Below are 24,089 nucleotides of genomic sequence, written 5' to 3'. Positions count from 1 at the left end.
AACTGTCAGTGGTATTATAACAAAGTGGAACCGATTGGGAACGACAGCAACTCAGTCATGAAGTGGTGAGCCATGTAAAATGACAAAGCAGGGTCGGTGGATGCTGAGACGCATAGTGCGCAAAGGTCGACAACTTTCTGCAGAGTCAGACGCTACCAACCTCCAAACTTTATGTGGCCTTCAGGAGGGGGGATTATGGTGTGGGGCTGTTTTTCAGGAGTCGGGCTCTGCCCCTTACTTCCAGTGAAAGGAAATCTTAATGTTTCAGCAGACCAAGAGATTTGACAATGTCCATGAGATTTTGGACAATTTGTGGGAACAGTTTGGGGCCGGCCCCTTCCTGTTACAACATGACCACGCAACAGTGCACAAAGCAAGGTCCATAAAGACATGGATGAGCGAGTTTGGTATTGAAGAATTTGACGTCAACCCGATAGAACAGCTTTGGGATGAATTAGAGCAGAGACTGCGAGCCAGGCCTTCTCATCCAACATCAGTGTCTGACCTCACAAATGCGCTTCTAGAAGAATCGTCAAATATTCCCATAAACACTTAAATACTTATGTAAATATAGCGTATATGAGCTTATTGGACATTCCATTCCAAAACCATGGGTATTAATACAGAACTGATGCCCATTGTGACCACAACAGCCTCCAATATTCTGTGAATGCTTTCCACAAGACTTTGGAGAGTGTTTGTGGAAATTTGTGTCCGATCAGTCAAAAGAGCATTTCAAATATCTGGCACTGGTGTTGGACCAGAAGGCTTGGCTTGCAGTCAATGTTACAATTCATCCCAAAGGTGTTCAGTGGGGCTGAGGTGAGGGCTCTGTGCAGGCTAGTGTAATTCCTTCACACCAAACACATCAAACCTTGTCTTAATAGAGCTGGCACAGGAGCACAGCCATGACAGAACATGAAAGGGCCTTCCCCGGACTGTTGCTACCAAATTGGAATTACAAAATAATCTAAAATGTCTTTGTGTAAGATTAACATTACATGGAGATTGCACAGCTATGTGCTTAATTTAATATATCTGTCAGCAATGAGTGTAGCTGAAATGCCTGAACTTGGTAATTAGAAGGGGTGTCCACATCCTTTTGTCCAAACAGTGTACATGCAGATATAAAAAAGATTTAATCACCACTCTGCAAATTGATGTCAGTTGCAAGAATGAAACCTACACAGATTCTTATTTTCCTCTGTCACTTCTGTTGAAAAGTAAAGCAGTTTAGCATGAGCAGTCACAAAGTCTAGAAGTGATTATCTTAGCTGTATTGTATTTATATATGCTGTTTGTCACCTTATACTTCAACATAATGTATCAATGCAGTGACACTTCAGAAGAATGGGTGTCTCAAAACCGATTGCTCTATTAGCTAATTATGTCTTGTCATGTTCTTCATTACAGGAAAAAAAAAACACACACAACGTAAGTGCAAATCAACATTCCCAAAGCATATGGACACACTGGACTTGTCAAATTTTAGAAAATCAAATATTCACGTTTCCATGAGTGCTTTCACCCACACAGGTAGGCAACAGCAATGCAGGCAACATTTTTAATAAAAATAAAGATATTGAAGATGAAACACATATGCCAAAAAAGTTGTTCAATGATGAGTTAATTATACGTACTTTGATGGCCTTGCTTTCTACATATGGTCAGGTATTTGCAGTACAGGGCCAAGCTTTTCTCTGAAGAAAACTTTTGGTAAACACATCTTTTGCAACAAATCTGTTCCTCAGATGTGTTCATATCAAAGGCAAACAGAAGTTTTGTTTCAAAGCTAGCATTAGACTTGCAAGTATTTCTAAAACAACAATTTTTTGTTTTTTTCCCTAAACTAAACTTGTGTGGTCAAGTCTTACAGCACAGACAGCTTAATGGAGATTAGATGTGAATGTAATTTTTACATGACTGAAATTCTATACATTCTGACTTGATAACGATTTTTAAATTTTGCTCAGACTTGCTCGTTTGTCGCATTACTTTTTGTGCCTGTTGCCATTAAACACTCAACCTATGATCTGTATTTATTTCAGACATCTGGACATATATAAAGCCCAGCATCTATGAGACATCAGATATAATTACTGAGAAATGACAAAATTAAGTAATTGTCAATGGATTTTTCCCCAGAACTGCAAGCACAAAGGCAGATTATAGATAAAATTAAATTTACAGTATGTACAGTAAGGTAATAATCAAGTGTCAGTGAACATGAGCAGCTATTTTTAATCATGCTGACATGATTAAAGGAGTGAAAACTTGCTGTTCTCTTTTGCTGTCTCTCCACAGGTCTTTATTGTTAGCCAATAAGTCATGCATTGACAGCTCTCTGAAAAGAGTCGATCAATTTTTCTTCATATTCTTACACACCTAGATGCTTGTGTGACAGTTGCCCAATTAACTGAGACTAAAGCAAACCCTGTCGTTTGTCTCAGATTCTTTCTCTCCCCCACCACAGAAGAGAGAAGAAATCTCTTATCATAACTGCCAACAGTAGGCAAAAGATAAAAGTGCAATCAGTCAAACGAAAAATGTGTGTTGAAGAGAAGAATGCTGCAGATATACTGAAAGATTGCATTGTGAGCAGATATCTTTGCGAATGTGAGTGCGTGAGTGTATGTGTGTGAAGGGTGTAGGAGGGTATGTGGGAGCATACACCACTCTTATTTGACTTCTGTGATACTGGAACTGGCCTTGAGGATGCTCATCTTCGAGCCTTTCATAAGCAGCTTTTCAACAGCATAGGGCCACCTCCTTCACTCCCCCTGTCTCAAACACCAACACCAGGGTATGCATGCAGATCATATTGGTGTTACCATGAGTGGCTAAGTACCTTCATCTCTTTGACAATTGACAGTAAAAATAAATAAATAAAAATTCTAAATTACTGTTTAAGCTGAGTTAGTTTTGCCAAGCGAAGTTCTCTGATGTAATTTGAGTGGCTAATTTGCATGTATAAAGTATGTAATTCCACCAAAATACCATAAATAGTCCAGATGTTTGCATTATGTGACAGATGCCATTATCAGTAAGAATAACACCAGATAGCATGGCAGTGTATGTTAGCAAGTTTTGTTATTACATTACTGTAAGGTGGATTTGAACAGGACTATTGCTAAGATATTTTAATTGCTATTACTGAGAGAACCCCAGGTTCAGCAAATTGTAGAAGATAATTCACTTTAAAATGATTACAGTCAGACCTGTAAAATTTCAGATTTCTACTGGATTAAAACCTCAGACCTCAGTGATATTCACTAAAGTAATACCTCTCCAGAAAGAGGCTTAAATGTAGAGATAGCATTAATCCTAATACCAGGTATCGGTATTGGTACAACATCAGCAGAAAATGCTGGATCTGATATCAGAGAGAAAAAACTAAATGAATCCAGTTTAATACTGTAACAAACTGATCCTGAAAAAGCACCACCCACATTGTGCAATGTGATGCTGTTATCTAAATATTTCTTCTTGTGGAGTAGTAGTGTGTTTCAGCAAATTGTGCTTCATAACAATAGATACCGTTTGGATGCTCATCAAGTGAAATGCTTCAATCTTAAAGCCTTTAAAAGAAGACAAATCACACTGGCATCAGTACTGATTAACACTCAAGGTTTCGATGTTGGTATCAAGAAAACAGTGGCCATCTTTACTTAACATGTCAAAACCTTTTCCATTTGTCTTTCCTGAAGGTGATTCAGCAAACATGCTAACATCAAAAATACCAACATGATAACCTATGAAAAATGTATAAGGCGTATTAGGTAAATAAAACTATGAGGCACAGCACACAAAACCAACTAATAAAAACTGTTGATGTATTGAAAGACAAAATGATTTTTGAGCTTGACATAACCTAGATGTGTATATACTTTTCACATGGCATGAGTATGACATGCAGTATTTTTAAATTTTGCTAAACTTTACAACTGACATCCTTTTGACTTATTAGTTTTGTTTTTATTCTAAAAGAAGTATTACATGTATTTACTTTACATAAATTCAGATAAATCATGACAAATTATAAACTTTATAAAGTTTATTATGTATATAAAAAGTATGGGACACTGCATAAAAAATTAAGAAATAAAAACTGTCCAAAAGTGATGTGACTGATGAGAAAGGTCAGCTGAAAGCAATAACAGAAACTTACTTACCTCTCTTCCCTTGTGCATTTACAAAATATATTGCGGAGAAGAGAGAGAGAGCGAGAGAAAGAGAGAGAGAGAGAGAGAGAAAGAGAGAGAGAAAGAGAGAGAGAGAGAAAGAAACAGAGAGAGAGAGAGAGAGAGAGGTGCAAGACAATTACAGAGAGTTATGCATTTTCTAAAGTTCCTATACAGTATGATACACAGTATGTCAGCATAAAAATAAGACAAAAGCATATTCTAAACTCTACTTTCAAACACCACACTACCTGTTTGTATTTTTTTTTTAAGTTTGTAAATAAATCATCAATAAGATGTTCATAAACTGAATTTACTTCCATGGACAAAAGACTAGATGCATAAACCCAAAATGGGATCTTTAAGTGCTTCAATATCTGACTATTCTCAGTGCAAGCACCTCTATGTTTCCTTAGTAACAGCACGCGGGCCATTCATCTTATTAGGTGCAAATGCTTTGGCATTATCGTCATCTTCACATGTGACAGCTGTTGGTGGCTGTAAGCCTAAAAATAGCTCCACACCTCATGAACAGATGTTTACTGCTGCTCTCTCATTTAGGCAAATGAGCACAGTCTCCATGAGTGAAGCCTCAACACCGATGACTGATCAATTTAAAAAGAAGAAGTAGAAAAAAAATCTTAGCATACAAACGCTCACTAAAGTTGGCCTTGCGTGGATGGGCTGTGGGTGTTGTTTTCATCTGCTGCTACTATGAGCTGGCACTAGCTGTCTAACTAAACTATTCACTAACAGATGTCACGGCGCCACAGAAGGGAAATGGACAGCGAGACAGTAAATGATCATGAGTTGATGATAAACAAGGCTTGTCGTTCTGTGTGTCAGGGTGATCTTTTAAAGATGTGATATAAATGCAAAGGGAAGAACCTGACGATTTGTTCTGAGGTTCTTGATAAATGCCTTGCCTGACTTTTCAGAACTTTTGACTGTTTTGAAGATGAGTGCTGTACCTCAGAGTGATGTTCATCATTCTGCTGAAGCACCTCCATGCACAACTCCCCAAGGCGCATCATGTCCTCTAACCTCTTCTCTGGAAGGGCCTGGGAGTTGGCTGCAGAAAGAAGTGAGAATGAAGTGCATCTCGGGACAGAGGATAATCCCAAGTTCACACTGAGATTAGCAGCAATATGCTGTGTTTGAAACCTTCAAACTGGGCATAATCAGTTAGCTGGGAGTAGTTGATGAGCGCAGCTTTTTCCAGGCACTTCTGCACAATCTTCTTCATTTCCTCAACAGGGACTGGTGTGGTGATGTCTTTCATAAGAACCTGCAGAAAGGTGATCAGTATATAACAGCAAATACAGATTTGCAGCAATAAATGATAAGAAATGTTCAGACGACAGGCTAGTTTCAAATTATAAGCACTGTTTCACATTTTTGTCTCCCAAACTAAGCAAATGACAGTTAGTACATTTATTTGTCCTCTGCAGTGAAACAGGATCAGAATAAAATGTATCGATCCTTCTGTACAAAAACCGCATCTCCATTTTTGTTGTTTTTTTAAAAAATACTTTTTGGCATAATTCGGAAACTCTTACCCTTTGCATCGTGTTAAAAGTTCATGACAGAATTGGGACAAAATTACTAGGAAAAATTCTGTTACATTGTTACATTAACTTTATTAAAATTATTTATTATAAGTTAAGAATGTTTTTTTCCTTCTCCTGTAAAGTGACCATTTTGGAGATACAAAGTTTTGTTCCAACAGTGACAATATGCACTGTGAGCATTTATATGTGCTAGGTGTTTGGCCACCAGGGTTGGGATGTAAAATGGAATTCAAGGATTCAGAATAAATATTCAGAAATTACGTATTGTGATTGTTACATTCCATATTCAGAATACAGTTACTTTTACATTTTAGGAGAATACATTTAGAATACTTGCCTGCCAAAAAAAAAACAAAAAAACATACAATCGTCACTCAATAGCACACAATAGTGAAAACTATCTTGCTTATTTACGGGCTGCACTACACAAAAAGGTACATACCCTTTCTAGAAGAGAAAGTGTGGCTTTTAGAGCCCCCTCTGGTCGCCCAAAGGGGAAACAGTATCTACGAACAGACAGAGGAGGGCAGAGTTACTAAACAAACACAATGGGAGATTAACATATAGCTCCAAGAAAGTGAAATGTGCAGTGAAAACACTCAACAGCTGATAGATTTGGTGTGAAAATGTTTTTTTTTCTGAGATTAGAAGAAAATAATTTTCTTTAAATCAAATGAAAAGAGACAGGTGTCACCACACTTTGACAATATCAAAATGAATGAACAGAGAAAACACTGAAATAAAGGCTAGGGCTCCTTAGTGACAGTGCAGACCACAGGTGTTCGTGAAGAGCACTCAGCGTAGAGGACCTCTCTGTCAGGCTGCTGTACCATTTGGATGGGTGGCACATGAGGCACACTTAACAAATGACTCAACAAGCTTTAATCAGCTTGGGCCGAGTCCTGCTCTTAGCCCAAAGCACACCCCTTACTGATGTTGCCTCTATCAGCCATGCATTTGCATAATCCCACACAATGATTTGTAGCTATTGTTCACTGCTCTTAGCTTGTTATTAGGAGCTGTTGCTGCCTAACTTCAAGACTATGTGCTACATTACTGCTATTCTTCTCAGCGCTCTACAGGTGGACCCAGCAGGGGGCAGCTTGAGTAGTGAAGCCTGAAGTGTGACGGGTGCATTTAAGAGGCGTAGTCACGCAACTGACTGACTACAAACATCAACTGCACGTTGGCTTTTGTCTCTTTGAGGGATATTTTATTGAAACAGATGTCAAATAAGGTTGGAGATATGGCAAAAACATAACACCACAATACTTACAAATTAATAACTTGAAGACAGCTTCACAACACATATGTTTTAACATATTTAGCTTTTCTGAGGTTTGCAGACATTGGAATGGACAACATTCACCAACAAAACAGTAAAGCCACATTCAACCAATGGAACACTATGATCACAATGTTTTTCATTTTATTTCTATTTAAGAAAAAAAAAAGAACAAGACAAAACATGGAAAAAAATAATGATATACAAGCTGATATTCAGTCAGCTACTTGGCATGATGCAGTTTATGCAGGTACTGTACACTGACTGTTTGCAGCCTGTCTATAATAGGCCTAAAAATGTATTTTTAAGATACATGCAGTTATTCAGTGCTCTAGAAGTACTTATCATACCCACAATATACTTTGACAAATGTACTGTGATGTAATTGAAAAAGCACTCTATTGTTATCTCACATACTTCTTATTCTTCTTCCATAATTTTCTGTGATTAATACAGCCCGAACCATTTAACGTACAGACCCATTCAAACTGAGTTTCGAAGGTCTCGGCGTTGTGACTTGTGCTATGTATGTTTGGAGTCGATCGGACTAGTACTTTTTAATAAAATTAAGTTTAAATATTAAAAACCTCCCATACATATGAATGGCGGAATGTTTAGAACTTCAAATTCTAGCTGACATCGATGATGTCACAGCAGGCCACTCAGTCTCACAGACACAGCTGTTACGCAGAGAATCTGCTTTAAAATCCTTAAACTTTCACCTAGAAACTCCATTTCAGTTTTAAATGGTAGAGAAACCTGTCCTTTCTGAAACCTCAAAATATCATTATACCATCATTTTATCAATTAGCTTTAGAGTTATAAGCATTTGTTTGGCACTAGACACAGAAAACTGCCCCATTCACTCCCATGTAAATTTCTAAAAATCAAAAAATGTTCTACTCAATACACACAACATTACACCAAAATAATCCTAAAGGGGTCTTATCTCACACCATCTATCCGGTTAAGCGATAGAGTAAACATTTCCCGAGTTATGACTGTTTGTTCAGAGGGTGCAAATCGGACTCAAACAAGGCTTCTCCACTAAGAGCTGCATAATAACAGAGTGACAGTTAATTTGAATGACTCATCCCGCCCCGCCCCGCCCCGCCCCACAAACAAATGCATCTCTCCATCTCAAACACACACCACACAGACACACACAAACAGACACAGGAGGTGTTGTTCACCTACACACAAACACTTGTAGCTCTTTTCATGCACACTTGCAGTTCCTTCAGGAAATGCACATTTAGTTTATCATGACAATGATAACATTTTGTCATTTTGCCAGCATCTAACCTCATATTAGATAGGAAAGTGATGGGGTTAAGCTTTGCTTGCTTTTTAAAGTGGTCCTTACCTGAAATGGGTGATTTGACTCTCTAGCAGAATTAGCAGCCTGCTCCTTACTTTTTCAAACTCCTCCTTTTCTTCCTCTGTCACAGTGCCCATTCCATCTGGCCTGCAAAAGAGGAGTAATCTATGTTGGATCATTTCATAACTAAAGACAACATCTGGTTCTTCTTAGTGTGCTTAAAATTCTTAGCATTGACATTATACTGCTGGGTATTTCTAGCCATCAGGCTTTAAAAATATAACCACAGACTGAGACTTCCATCCAGGGGTGAAAAGATAATGAGAGATAAGAATTGTTGTATTCTGTTGTATTTCTATTTTGAACCTTTTTAACCTCTTAGTTACATGAAACCTGTTTTACCACATAACTAGAACTGAAACTTGAAATGAATATTAAATATGTTAGTAAAATTATCTTTTATAAAATATCTGATCACATTTTTCTACACAATTCTAGAAAATATGCAACATTTGAAGTATTTTTTCACGTCATCACATGTACAACTATGAAATGAATATAAAAGAATCTGGAATTAGTATGGTCTTGTTTGCCGTTATCAGTTATGGTACAAGACCAATGATCATTTGCAGAAGAGTTGTTATTCAAATGGAAGAGACCTGAATCTCATATAATCAGAGATCGGTACTTGTAAGGAAAAGCAATTTGCCCAGTTGGGTGTCGAAAATTAGTGCTCTTAGGACAAAATGCCAGCTATGCGACATATGTTACACGTGTATGTTCAAGTTTTAGGTAATTACATTGGAACCCACTACCCATAAACCAAATGTAATCACAAGATTTTTAAACTTCAGCTACAATGGCCTGTTACTTGGCTTTGTGTCTGCCTATCCAAGCCTTTCCACTTTCTTTGTGAATGGCACAGCTTGATGCTAAAAACCAAGCTCTCTCTTTACATTGCCGCTGTAAGTGCAACTTGTAAACTGGTCTGTGCTCCACATCCCTCTCTATTAAATTAAATCCCTCTTTTCTTTTTGACAAGACCCAGCTAATCCGGCGAGAGGCACAATAAGGGGTGTAAAAGGTTGCAGTAGATTTTGCCTGTGTGTGTGTGAGTGTGTGTGTGTGTGTGTGAGTGTGAGAGAGACAGAAACAGAGAGAAAGAGAGAGAGAGGGGGAGAGAGAGAGAGAGGGAGAGAGAGAGAGAGGGAGAGAGAGAGAGAGCGAGAGAGAGCGCGAGAGAGAGAGAGAGAGAGAGAGAGAGAGAGAGAGGGAGGGAGAGAGAGGGAGAGAGAGAGAGGGAGGGAGAGAGAGAGAGAGAGAGAGAGAGAGAGAGAGAGAGGGAGAGGGAGAGAGAGGGAGAGAGAGAGAGAGAGAGAGAGAGAGAGAGAGGGAGGGAGAGAGAGAGAGAGAGAGAGAGAGAGAGAGAGGGAGGGAGAGAGGGAGGGAGAGAGAGAGAGAGAGAGAGAGAGAGAGAGAGAGAGGGAGAGAGAGAGAGAGTGACGCCAATCTTGTCCTCAGCTTGTTTGTGGTAGAAAAGAGACATCTTGGTAGAAAAGACAGAGGGGTCTTTTAACACCCATTCCCATGTTCCCTCCCTCTTCCCTTTCTCTCTCTCAGTCTCGGCTCATTATTTCCAGCATAGGCCTCATAGTTTAACAGCTGCTAACAAGAGGCCTGGGAATTGAACTGTGAGCACCAGTGTGAATTGCACTGTTCTGCTGCTCTGTTTGTCCTTGTGTGAGTCCAGCTTAGTCAACAGCTGAAGCTGTGCTCTTGGTCACCCACCGAACTGTAAAGAAGCATTCACTATATAAGTTTACCTTCCTACAAAGCTTCTTGCTTTGAGTTTTTCAAAGAAATCTGCAAGGATATATTTCCACACCTCCAATGTGCAGTTGTTTTGGCTCCTCACATTCCCAGTAATCCCAGACACATTTAGTGTTATTGAAATCTAGACTTAAAATGAGCATGAGATGGTCAGTACATTGTTCTGATTTGATTTGTTCAGCTTATTTGATTTGTACTTGTGTCTATTTTTTTTCTCAGTAAAGGTTTCTTGACAGATACACATCCTTTCAGATGCGCCGAGTTGGGTTGTGGAAAGATGGACAGAAACACCTATGCATTTTCTTAGATCTAAAACATCTTTATTTTCTCCTCTGTCTTAAATATAAAGCTTTAAGTTCTGATTATCTGATGAGGACAGTTTTGATGGCCTACCAGGTCCTGCACAGTTAGGAGTTTTGTGTTCACTATATCTTTTAATAGATTTTGAGCTTTAGTTTTAAGTAAAAACTCTCTTACTTATTTTCCTTTGACTGTTGCTTCCTTATGCAAGTGGATTATCTTATATATAATGTCATTCGAAATAACTCCTGAAAAATGAATGATTTATTAACCAGTTTTGATAAAGCAGTTTTGACAGAGAAGGAAAATAAATAAATGAAGTACGGTCCCTGACTTTTGCATAGTACTAAATCATATAATAAACAAATAAACAACATTCATGCATTAAGTGTTTAGGATATGTCATTTTATGCATGTCAATGTTTTCATTTAACCATTTGCAAACTTCTACTCATGGCAGACCAGTATTAATTGTAGTTATCATTTCATCTTTACTTTAATTCAGGCGTGCTGTAGATGAACTTTTTTTTTTTTTTTAGCTAATTCAGAAGATATCTGAATTACTGATAACTTAAAAAGGACATTCCTGTTACTTTTTATTGCATTCATTTCTGTTTTTTATTTAATTTAAATGTTATATTTACTACACTATATATCGTGATTAGTGTGCATTTTACTTTGCCATAATAAATAGCAGGATGAGCTTGCACAAACAGTGGCCATCAAAATCTCCAGCAGTGCTGCCTCGCGCTTGGCTGGTCTGGTGGGAGTAGAGCATTGAGGGGCAAACTCTTTGTCCATACCTAATGAAGCAAGTGTGTTTGAGACGAGCTAAACGCTGACCCGGTGCTCAGCTAGTCAAAGAGGGTTAATCAGTACTAGGAGCCCAGAGAAACAGCTCTGAAGTACCTAATGTAATATGTAATTATAAATGTGTTAAGAGTGAGTAAAAGCTATGAATATTTGAGATTAGTTTTTCCATGCTGAGAAAGAATGTGTTCATAAGAATGATTCTTCCACTTTCTACTTAACTGAAATACATGTTAACACTCAAAAGTCACCAACTTACCAATGAAATACATGCTTATGTTTAAGCATAAGTGGATGTACGTAAGTACATATTTGGACCCCCTGGATAAGATACAAAGTAAGAGGTGACAAACCAGATGCACATCATGTTTACATCGTGAGCGGGGTTTGGGGGTGGGGAGTTAGTAAATGCTCATGTCAAATTGGGCATTTATGCGCGACAGACAGGCGAGTGAGGCAGGGATTAGGACTGACAGGTGAGAAGAGGGATGCTTTGCGATTATTGTCTTGGCTGTCACTCCTGGAGATGGCTGAACGCTGTCACTGCACACCCACAGGTGCATCTCACACACTAACACGTTAACTCTTGTATGAACCCTGCTCGCTAGGAAACCTGGATGACCCCACCATGCATCTGTCATAAATAAGCAGCAATCACCAAATCAAACGTGTCACAGTCATGTGACTCCTGATGTGACAGTCAATATACAACACACCAGAGAGCAACTATGTTCAACGGAACCTTCACTGCTGGTAAAATCCCGGCACTGTACATGCTGTCAGGATGCTGAAACGCTTCACTGGTGTCATTTACTTACTTTAGACTTTCTCTGAAAGTCTAGTGGTATTCAGCTAATTCAGACATGCTCTGTAGATGATGGTACATCACAGGTATCCAACTCTTTATTGTAGAGAGCACAGAGGCATCTACACAGGCCGAAGAGGATTGAAATACTCTATAATATCTTTGGCTCATTTTGATGTTGTATGCTTGTAGTGCAAGAGGCTATATGGACTGACGAATCAGATCACTTTATGCTCTCATTTCATTTGACTCTGGACGGTCAAGGTCTTCTTGACCAGCATTAAGGCAATTTTTATTCTATAACATCTTATTCAGAGATCTGAGATTTAACAAAACCATTCAACAAAAACAAATCAGATCACTGTAAAAAGGCTGCAACAGGAAGCATAAGATTTCTGTGAATAAGATTTCTCTACCAAGAGCAATATCTTCAAGCAAAACTCACTACTTTCGACAATGAGCATATCAAAGATATTCTGTCCAGCCTTACGAAGCCACTGAAGTACAGGATATAAAACACTGCACTCACATAAAGTAGGCATTTACAGGTACCTGAAAACAGAAAGCCATGGTACAGGCCAGCAAATATGTCAGAGCCTCAGAACAAAACTTTAAATGACTACATTTAAATGGAAGCACCAAAAATGTTTGCCAAACTCCTGTATGTATAAAACTTCAGAAAAAGAAAAAAAAGTGTTAATTCTGTGGGCTAAATAGCATTTCTTATAAATTCTCACACAAGCAGTGGGGAATCCACAATTCTGAAGAGACTTTAATTATTAAAATGAATCTGCAAACTGACAAAAAGCTACTACTGCCAGTTTTCATTTATACCTAGTGATTAGCCAGGGGGGCTGATCATAACTGTCCCTAATTGGCTAAATTAACAATAGGAGAGAAGCAGCACATCCATGTGTATTCAGCGTGGAATAAGTCAAATGGAGATGATTTGCATTAAGTAGAAAGCTAATAGTTTTAAAGAGGACAGTCTACAAGCTAAACACAAAGGACTTAAACCAACAAGTGGACAAGAACATTGCTCATACCAAAGAGCCTTAATCATTCTTTGCTGTTAAGGTTCACCTTACTGTTTTACAGTGGTTTAATTTATATAGCCTGATTAAAAGGCTGTTAGAACATATGAATTAATTAGTCTGATACAAAAAAACAAAACAAAACAAAAAAAAACAAAAACACAATTCAATTAGTCAATACAACAAATGACACAAATCACATAAACCTGTAAAAAATAGCTAAAACAGATTCAGCAATTTAATTTTAATTGCTTTACATTAAAAAATAACTGTGGAATGTTAATTAATCTGGCAAGCAAAAACTCATGCTCACACCCTTTTGAAAAATATAACAAGACAGTGACATTGAATGGGCTTGTAGTTTTGTGTCTTTGGAATATCTTTTCTATAACATTCATTATATTCATATAAAAGCCTCTCTGGGTTGTTCTTTGCTCCAATGAACATCTGTATCCGAACACACACACATAGTCCTCAATTTTAAACACAAAACATAGAATGCATTGCATTTCTGGGCTGAAGACTTCTTTATGGGTGTGCTATCAAATACAAAGCTACAATGAATGTTCATTAATGTAACATTACACCAGTGATTGGCTATAAAGAACAGATATTGGTCTGTAGAAAGTAATTGTGCCAGTTTTCGGCACAATGTATGTACATCATTTATAAACAGCATAAATTATGGCTTAAAATAAGACACTATTTTCTTTCTACTAATCTGTTCATCAGGTGTTTTTTACAGAGCATATATTTAAGCATAAATGAACTTGACATTTTTTTTCCAGAATACACATTGTAGCATTTTACTACTCTTCATCATATGTTCGTTTGTTTTCCCTTCTGTGTTACTTTAGTTATATTTACAATTTCCTAGTTGTTTTTGGCTGCATTGGTGGTACAATGTTATTGTAAGAACATGACATGATTTGAGAATGCAAGCTGCCCTTTACATTGTCTGAAAATATCATGATGAACTGACCAATAGAAATTGTCCACAATTACTGGAATAACACAGTGTCACTGTTAAAGTTTAAAAGCATTTGAAAATGAAAGTGCTAAGACACACAATTCCCTAACCAGCGTGATGAATCTGCTCTAGTCCATGGCCTGAAATAAGTTCGCCTGCATACATGAGTCATTGTAGAAATAAAGTGTTTCTTTTTTTTTTCTTGTGTTTTTATTTAAAGCATATTTGCATTCTGATCAACCTTTACACCAAGCCCTTGTTTTTGGCAGACAAGATAGGAAAATAATTAATATCTAAAATAAACTTCATTACTATAATATATTATACATATATAACATTCAGAAATCTAAAGCTAAAATAAAATATCAGTTATGACAGTAAATGTGATATGATGATATGAGACTCATATCGGTTTTGACAGATCACTATATTACTATGCTAAAATATCTGCATTATTCATTTTACCACATTTGTAAAACAACAGAAATAAAAGTTATATGTTAATACAGGTAGACAAAGTCCAAATTTCCACATTTTATACGTGTCTATGTATCAGGGTTAGCATATATGAATATGAAAATTATCTATAATATCAGTATTGGCCATCATTTCCATTCTTGTGCACTCTTATTTTTTCTTTTTTAGAACTGATTCTAATTTATAACCATAAGAAACAGGAACGTATTGGCAATGCATTCTAACAATATATATTTAGAAATTATTTAATGTGCAAGTACTATTTAACTATACTGCCACTATCATGACATATTTAATTAGAATTCACTGCCACAGACCTCATTTCAGGCTTTGCCATTGATTTAGAATTTTCTCCTGCACTGATACCTGTTACCATGGACGTGAGAAGCACAGAAGGCGTAGCTGTAATGGAGCAGGGTGGGGTCCACCAGGGCATTGTTCTCAGAGAATTCCATCAGTTCCTTCAGGTAGCAGAGGTGACGATGGCAGCCTCTCACACCATACCGAGCACAGTACTCATCCAAAACAAACACCTGACCCGGACTGAACCATCCCTGCACAGAGAAAAAAGTTCTGGCAGATTATTGATAGAAAAGCATCAAGAGGAACAAATGAAATCTTAGACATCTCATATCTCACATAGGGCTGTCCTGTTTACTTGATCAGTGTTGGTTACAAACAAATCACAAAATAAAGCAAAAAAAAAAAAAAATTTTTTGTCTCAAAGGCTTCCTAATATAGGCCTCCAATAAAATATTTTGGAATATTTGCTCTGTTGACACAAAGCAAAATGGATTACTTGATTAATTATTAAATTATTGGCAGTTCAATAGACGATAGTGACAGCAATAATGTCATGTGAACATTTAATTTACTCAGATGTTGCGGCCAAAATATACTTAAGCAATATTTATATCTGACAAAAAGTCCAGAAGATGTAACCAAAGTAACCAATATATTTTTTCTGCTTTATTGCTTGTCTTACAGTCATTGCCTTTAGTCTTTTGCAGGTCACAGTTCTCATATGGACTAATTTGACATACTACTTTTTTCTCCCCACTTTTTAAAATACAGTAACTGTGCAAATTACACTTGCACAGTATATAATTTGGACAGCTCTCTCCTTCCATACATGACATTAAAAAAAAGGCAACAGCCAAAAAAAAAAAAAAAAAAAAAAAAAAAAAACCCTATTCCCAACATTTTAACAAACGAGTGAGAGCAAGGTTAAGCACAAACAATTAATTCATAGACAGAAAAGTCACACATAATGCGGGCGGGTGAAGCGCGCCGAGAGGCTCCTGTTGCATTCATTAGCTCATTCATCCCTCACATAATAACTAAATTAGGCATGAATCTTACAAACTTAATTAAGACGCCTTCTCTGTAGGAACGTTAACAAATTAGCACTTTGAGGGGGCCGCTCGCCCACGGCAGTGCTGAAGGCTGGGAGTCATGAGGACTGACGCTGTGCTACAGACGCTCGCAGGAGACCGCCAGCCACCAGGGAGCAGCAGGCACGATGCTGAGGAGCAGGCTGGATACGCACCCGTATGACCCCCAGCCTTCGTATGAAGATGAAGCGATCATTACCATTAAAAGATGGAGAGACGAGGAGCGTGGTTCAAAGGCTATGCGGAGCTGACACATAGCAAGCATATTTTGACTCAAGTGTGTGCCTCATAGCTGTGTCTTCATGTCTTCGTCTATGCTTTCAAATTTAGCCTCCTCCTTTCTCACTATGTGGCTTTCTCTTGACCTGAAAGAAGCTTTAGATTATGTGTGTTCATATTTTTGAAAGCAACAAGATTGTAAATGGATTGCCCTCTTGTGACTCACCTTGTCTTGTTTCACATCATGTAGCCGTGCCACTGCAAATCATTGCTTTCGTATCAAAACCTCATAACTCTATTTTTAATATTTATTTATTTATTCAACCTTAGTGAGCTGCTCTTTATGTTGAGTGAACAGAAATGCTCTAAAGTGACATCAACATACATTAAATTACGTTACAACTATTTTTTACTGTTCTGTAAAGTTACAATTTTGGAGATACAGAACAAATGCTTCAAAAAACATGCTGCACATCTTTGCCCATTACCCTGTCGTTATCTGCTTTTCTATGCTTTCTGGTTCTATATCCACACCTTCTCTCTAAAAATACCCATGATACTTCTACAAATCTCATTTTCTTCTCTCTCCTCTGTCTTCCGCCTCATCCATCCATCAATTCCCCTTTCCTCTTTATCACTGTCTGTCTCTCAGCCTGTCTCTTCCCCAGATCTATTAATATCACACCACTCAGAGCTGCAGCAGAATGGCCCTGTGCCGAGCAGAGTGCCACAAGATGTTCCACCGTGACAAACAGATGGCCTGCTCGTGTCTTGGCTCCGACCGCTCAATTAACCACTAGCAATTGACTGAGACGGCAGTCGCATCGTCCTAACGAACGCGGCGCAGTCTGGCTCACACTGCTGCTCATAGTCTGAAAGACGGAAAATCTCCTCACAGTATTTACGCACACACAGAGACACAACACAAGAAAGGCTATCTATGGACTGCAGCAATTCCAATACAATATGACTGCTGTCAGAGGACTGTTTTTATCGTGTACTGAAGCAGTTTAAATTCAGAATGAAAAAAAATTTTGTCTCTTATTCCTGAGGACTTCTAAATACACTTTTCACTTGCCATATGTTTCATTCACTTCATTTTCCTCTTTTTTAAGTGATAGAAAATTTGACAATTGACTGAATGGATTCTTTTTCTGAGATACATCCAGCTGTATTAAATGCACATATAACAGAGCTGTGAATGTGTTTCCTTCTGATTGTGTCCTTGTCTCTGACATTACCCTTTGGAGTAAGTATGTACAAATCATTACAGAGACTCTATGAAAGAATCTTTAGACAAACAAATTGCACAAACCCTGCTCAAATAAATAGGTTACATGGGGGAAAAGTAAATGAAAAAAGAACCACAAAAACAAAAAAATACATATGTTATTGGATCATATATTTATCTATCTCTGGAGCCTACTCATCTTTACTACAACAGCAGAACCACACAAACTCAATGACAATGACCCATATTGCTCAGGCAATTTAGGAGTTTATCAGGGGAAAACACTGGACAGGCCAAGCCAGATTCAAATTTAAACCCAGTCAAGTAAGCATCATATTCACTGAAATGGAAACTGAAATCATAAAGTCCTCAACATAAACAAGATACAAAGCATTAGTATGGGATTTCAAAGGAAGATGATGAGATGAAATGAAATTCAACCAAATTGGAAGCATTTTAATTTAATCTACAATTACTATTCTCTGCTCCAGTCATGATATCCTGACCTGGACAGGTAATCAAAAGTAATTTAAGTACTGAAACAAAAAGAAATAATGTTATTGTAAGCACCAAACTACAAACTACATCTTTAATGTACAACTATTAAGACAGATAAAAGCTTTGTCTAAAAATGGCCAAAAAGTTGCCAAAAACAAGAATGGATGAAAAAAGAACTGCAACAAAATGTCTAAATCTTTTGGAGTAATTCTAATGGAAATAAAAATGAGAAAGATACAGGAGATAAACAGTAAAAATGTAAAACTATCACAGTCAGGACATTTATAATCACTTGTAATCTCTTTCCATGATCAGTATCAAAGGGGGGCTACAACAGACCCAAGAACCTCTTCACTACAGCCACCACTTGAAATCACAACATTCTGCTCGACATGCAGAACGCAGCTAAACAACAGAAACTGAAGGGAAAGTCCCCACTAGCAAGTCAACAGCATCTGTAGCTTCAGTGTTTTGAAATGACGTAGACATTCATAATTGTCATTGCCTTGGTTGACCAATTGCTCACATGTTGGATTTTATGGCACATACTGTAGCCTACATTAATAATATATTGTATATGTATAAGTGTGCTTTATGTAAACTTTTATTTATTGTTATACTTTTCACGTCAGGTTCAGTTTTCTGTCCAATGTCCCCTGAATTACAGCTCCAGTTTCAGCCAAGAATGTTCATTTCTGTGCACCGCTAAAATAAACACTGTCCCAATACAAAGACAGCATAATTATACAACCCAATACAAAACACTACTTGGGTTCTTTGTAAATAAAGCTAAGAGTTGGCCTTGTTAGTTCTGTAAATAAAGGCCAATTTGGCCACATCTTTGTCTTAAAAGAACTTATAACAAACCATTGGGCTTAACAAGTCTTGTTTACCTTTCATCCTGCACATCTGTCACTAGTTTATATGGTCATCTATGTTTTAAAAGAAGTGATGATGTGGTGGAAGGTCCCTTAATTAATGTCAATGGAAACCACAGCACAAAGCCACTTAGCAACTATCCCAGGGGAAAATTAAATTAATATTAATCATTATGAAATCTCAGCAGATTTGGAGAATGCCACACTGAAGTTTGTGGAGATCAGAAACAGATCACTCACACTATAACAAGTACTTGAAGCACACTGTTAAAATTCCTTATTGTTCCTTATTACCCACAGTATTAATACCCACAGTAAACAGTCTGTCTCAAAACTGAATACACTGCTGTGCTTATGCTTCTTGTGCCTGAAGCCTCTAAGTGACAGCAGCACTGATGACAAGGCAGTTACTTTTCATTAATAAAGGCTTAATTTTAGCAAAGATGCATATTTGTGTAGTGAGGTGAATGTGTCTGTTGTGGGGAGTGTGCTTAGCGGTGGAATGCAGAATGGGTGTGCGCAATTATATTATGGCTGAACATGACTGGCCCTCACTGCCCCTCATTTGCTGTTAAATTCGTAGGCGTCTGGTGTCTTACCTTTGTTATAGGGAAGGGGGAAGGTAGGTTTTTATGGTATTACACAACCCTATGACTTTAAAAAGTGATAACAACCAAACCTTTGCCTGCATACACGCTTACACGCATTCTGCGCTGTGCCTCAGGGAATCCTCTGTTGCATTACTGATTGAAAAAGCAAAATATTGGCCTTCAAATTACCAACACTTCACTGAGCCTAATCCCTCTATCACAAAACTGATGCAAAAAGTTGTCCCTCATGTCCATATTTCCACAAAAAGATAAAATCTATTTATTTTCCTTAAGAGCAAAAGCACTGATTAACAACCTTTTCAGAACAAGATCTGAGTTTACTTTCACAATCAAGTCCACTAGCTAAGCTGACCTAGACAGATGTTTTCTGCATTCTCTGAAAAAGTTACTCTGTACAAGAAGGAAAAAATCATTTTTAATTATTCCTGGATATTTTTGATCCATTCTTCATGACATACTCACACAATGTAAAAGGCAGCTGAGATTTTCAAAAGTAGTACATACACACACACACACACACACACACACACACACACACACACACACACATACACACATATATATATATATATATACATATACACACACACACACACACACACACACACACATATATATATATATATATATATATATATAATTGACTTTTTTGTATGTGTACATGTGTTTAACTCCTTTCTTTCTCTCTCCATTATCGAACATCACACATACACACACCCCCACAGATGTCCTTCTCCCAGAAAGCATGGGAAAAGCACCACATTCAGATGGCCTTTGTGGCTCACTGCGGTCTGAACAAGGCTTTTTGCCATCCACTGAAGTTTGAACAAAAGCCTTGGCACCCTCACAAAGAGCTGTGCACAGACTTAGTATTTCAGCAGACGGCTGCCAAACATAAGGTACTCCCTGAGAGCAGGTATATACACACAATGAAGGGGACAAAAGCACAAGACTGTTTAGCTGTTTGTTGATCTATTATCATGCCTTGCCATTTGGGCAATCTACTGTCCTTGTAGCATATTAAAATAAAAACATTCTATAGTCTTTTATTGCAAAGCTGTTTGTATTAAACATATGATATGGACACTGTTGAAACAGAACCTTTCACTTCTAAAATGGTAACTACTGGCAAAAACACTTTAAAGGCCGCATATGACTGAATGAAAGCGTTTATAAATATTATTACTAAATTTTCAAAACATCTAGTTTACTCTCCAGTCCATATACAGAAACTAAATTTCAAAATTAGTTTTTGTCGTGTTACTAAAACCAACTCACATAAATTCAGCCAGTAGAGGTTTAACCACGACCATTTACATTGAAGTTATAAAATACATTTCAGCCCAGGGGTCTTCATCAGCAAGGCCCAATACAGGGCAGCCAATCAGAACAGAGGTCATTTACATATATCAAGTTTAAAGACAGAGTAATATAAACAGCCTGTTTAATTCTAAAAAGATAAAGAATGTTTAGAAAAGGTCATGTAAAAAATAACTGTGATGGGAATTAAAGCCAGTGAACCTCAAAAATAAAGAAACAAGAAAAATACAGGATATGGGCCCTTTACTGTGTGCTACTGCCAAGAATTTTTATTCTGTTATTTTTCCATTTGTATTGGTTTATTCGTTATGAAATACTGGCCCAATTTATAGGGCATTTTAAAATTATGTAAACTATGAAATGTTGATGAGACAGCCAGCAATGAAACACATACAAACACTTTTACAGACTTTTTTTTTTACACCAGGATTAAGTCAGATGAACAAGGAGCTGCCACACATGTAGACAGCGCACACCGACAAGTGTACCAGGGAGTATTTGTTGGCGCTATGTAATTCCAGCCTCATCCCACATACATATAAGCATTGTAACTCTCAGCACGGCTCTTTTCTTCAGTGTGTGGAGCAGCTCAGCAGTAGTGCGGCAGGCTGCGCTCGCTATCCGGGCTGTATTGATTGGAACCGTTTATCTTCCTCTTGAGCGTGAGCTCTCACTTAGCCTGAGGGGCCACATCCCTCCCCTGTGGACATTTAACCCTACACACACACACACACCCCAACCCTACATCCCTAAACACACTCACATATAAACACACACGCGCACTCTGATCAGCCACACTGCACACAGCTCAAGCTCTAGAAGAATGCTGCCTGGCTTTTCAAAATACGTGTGATTTTTTGGTAGCAGCTATGTGAAACTGAAAACATATGAAGCTACTGTCAGCTCTTGCTTTACATTTTTTAAATGCAACACCTCAATGTGCTCCACTCTTTATTTAATCTTTGGGATATCTTCCAATGTTTTCCTCCTTCATTCTGCTCCATTACCTTTGAAGATCAGTTTGAGTTCATGTGAAACAATAACTCAAAGCTAAAAGCCAGAACGAAAAAAAAACTTTTTTAGTGATTTTACACTAATAGTACAGCATTATAAGTACTTCAGTATTTTTATTTTTCACAATCTAAGGAGAAAAAGATTAACCTAAATAGCCTCAGGGTACACTATTCCCACTGTCCTTCACTGCCAAACAATAATAACAATAACAATATAAACACACACAGGGAGGGCTCACCAGGCAGGAGAAAGAGTCGTTCATGCGGTGGACGAGTGTATGTTTCTGCAGTGTTTGGAAGAGGCTGGCATGATCGAAGCTGCAGGGAACTGCAGAGATGAGCTCCTCCACTCCTGCCCTCTCCAAACCTAAACCACAAACACACTCCTTTCAGCCTGCATCATAACCATACAAGACACATCTACTCAATCACAATATTGATGATTTTAATATGGTGAATTAAACAGATATTAAACCGTATAAATCTAATAAAAACAGATTAACTCAGAAATGAATTACATATTTTGACATTATTTTCACATTAACAATAACACCTGACAACACAAGTTATCAGTGTATATAATTCGCCAGGTTCTTCTGCTACGATGGCACCCAAATACTCCCAATAAATAAAGTATATTACACTACCACTCAAAAGTTTTGAAACATTGCTTTAAAAAATAAACACATTTTGTTGCAGTAATATGCATAAGGTCTAACAGAAGTTTCAAACAAGTTTAGGTAGCTGTAAAAATCAAGACGTTTTTGATAAGGAATTAAGCTATAGATGCAGATGAACCAAAATGAATATACAGAATGTCTCTTAATTATAAAAAAAGCATTATCCTGTTGATCAAATAACTATTCATTGTAATTCTATGACAAGAAATTGCTATAAATAAGCAGTTACAGTTTATTATTTAATAACATTTGCTTTTTACCTTGTTCCCAAAACCATGAACAAACCAACAGTTCACATTTTGGTGACCAGTTTACAGCATTCTAATCTTCACAGTATACATTACTGCTATATAACAATCAATCATTAATGTGACAAATGATTTCCAATGTTTGAGCTGTATTGTATCTACCTATCTGCAACAGTTAGCAACACATACAGATGTAACTATCATATTGACAGGATATACAACATATCACGTAAGGCAAACAAATGCAATATGCGGTCACAGACATTATTTGCCTTATAATAAATGTATTAGTGGGATGAAAATGTATTTTAATACATTGTTTTTACTGTGGAATAAGGAAACGCAGATTGCATGCCTCAGAATGCTTGGTAAATTGCTAATTCAGGGTTTGCTTGCATTGGCATCATCATCTTCCTGTATTTGCATGTCGCCTCTTTTGGCCAAAGCTACTGTGACAGCCAGTTTCCATATTTCAGCAGTAAACATTTGAAACTGACAAGGAACTGCCATCAGAAAGCTGCTGGCTATTTGAGTGAATTGTAATTTCCAGTTTTCACAATTCGGACTAAAATATAACAGACTAAAATACACACGTGAACACATGCACACAAAAAGAAACAGTCCATTAAGAGGATTTCTGTGTGTTCATCAATCAGGAACTGCTAGTGTTCTAATTCATTTTCATAAGCCACACAATCAATTCTCAACGCAATTTGAATACTCCGTTGTTATTCAAATGGGAGCACAACTGTGGCACCATCAAAAGAACATGATGGCCTGTAGATGACTCCTGAGTGCTGTGTGTAGGTTCATAGTGGCTTCAGAACACATGCGGCTCACACACAAGTGATGGTCATTCTTTTGGGCCATGTCGACTGAGACTCGACCTTGAAGAAGGCATTATACCTTTGTGAATGTTTGATAAATATGAGGAGTGTGAGAGTAAGTCCATACTTCTCTACCATCCGTCTCTACACATTCCCATATGCACTTAAGGGGGTTATTTATTTATTTATTTGTTTTTTTTAAATAAAGCAAAAGCAGATGGGTAGGTTTGAGAGCACACGCATCAAGTCGAAAAGAGAAAAATGACACACACACGTGCAAGATGTTAAAGGGTACAGGGTCAGGTGAGAGAGAGAGAGAGACTGTGGGAGGAAAGAAGAGGAGGAGGGAGCACTAAAAGTGTGTCCAAGTTCATTTCCAGTCTTTTCATCACGCTCGTCACACATGTCCTGAAAACCGGCTAATGGGGAACCCATCAAAAGCCTAACACTCGCTGCCGGCCATCAGAGAGTGTGCATATGCGGAGCGAGGTCTTCGCTCCAGGAAGACCACAAAAGACCAAGGCTTTTGAGACGCATCTCCTGACGCCTGCATGGCCAGCGGCACCTTCCGGAGCCGGGCATTAGT

At 37.7% G+C, this 24,089-nt stretch overlaps 1 protein-coding gene across 14 annotated transcripts in view; it reads right to left on the bottom strand.

Moving 5' to 3' along the window:
* Positions 1-24,089, bottom strand: part of cadps2 (Ca++-dependent secretion activator 2) — a 134,809-nt gene that overhangs the window by 27,268 nt on the left and 83,452 nt on the right. For 9 of the 14 annotated variants that reach the window (XM_017713616.2, XM_037542674.1, XM_037542672.1 and 6 more), the window contains exons 12-18: positions 21,988-22,115; positions 14,951-15,138; positions 8,404-8,505; positions 6,195-6,258; positions 5,346-5,469; positions 5,153-5,253; positions 4,173-4,181 (exon numbers count right to left, since the gene is read on the bottom strand). In XM_017713616.2, the coding sequence (XP_017569105.1) occupies positions 4,173-4,181; positions 5,153-5,253; positions 5,346-5,469; positions 6,195-6,258; positions 8,404-8,505; positions 14,951-15,138; positions 21,988-22,115 (716 nt within the window). The remainder of the gene's footprint in view (positions 1-4,172; positions 4,182-5,152; positions 5,254-5,345; positions 5,470-6,194; positions 6,259-8,403; positions 8,506-14,950; positions 15,139-21,987; positions 22,116-24,089) is intronic. The other 5 variants (XM_037542671.1, XM_037542676.1, XM_037542678.1 and 2 more) reach the window with 1 other exon arrangement.

The sequence above is a fragment of the Pygocentrus nattereri genome, chromosome 11 (genome assembly GCF_015220715.1).
Source record: "Pygocentrus nattereri isolate fPygNat1 chromosome 11, fPygNat1.pri, whole genome shotgun sequence".
Classification (NCBI taxonomy): domain Eukaryota; kingdom Metazoa; phylum Chordata; class Actinopteri; order Characiformes; family Serrasalmidae; genus Pygocentrus; species Pygocentrus nattereri.
Note: the sequence above shows the minus strand (reverse complement) of the source record. Positions and strands in the feature narration are given on the sequence as shown.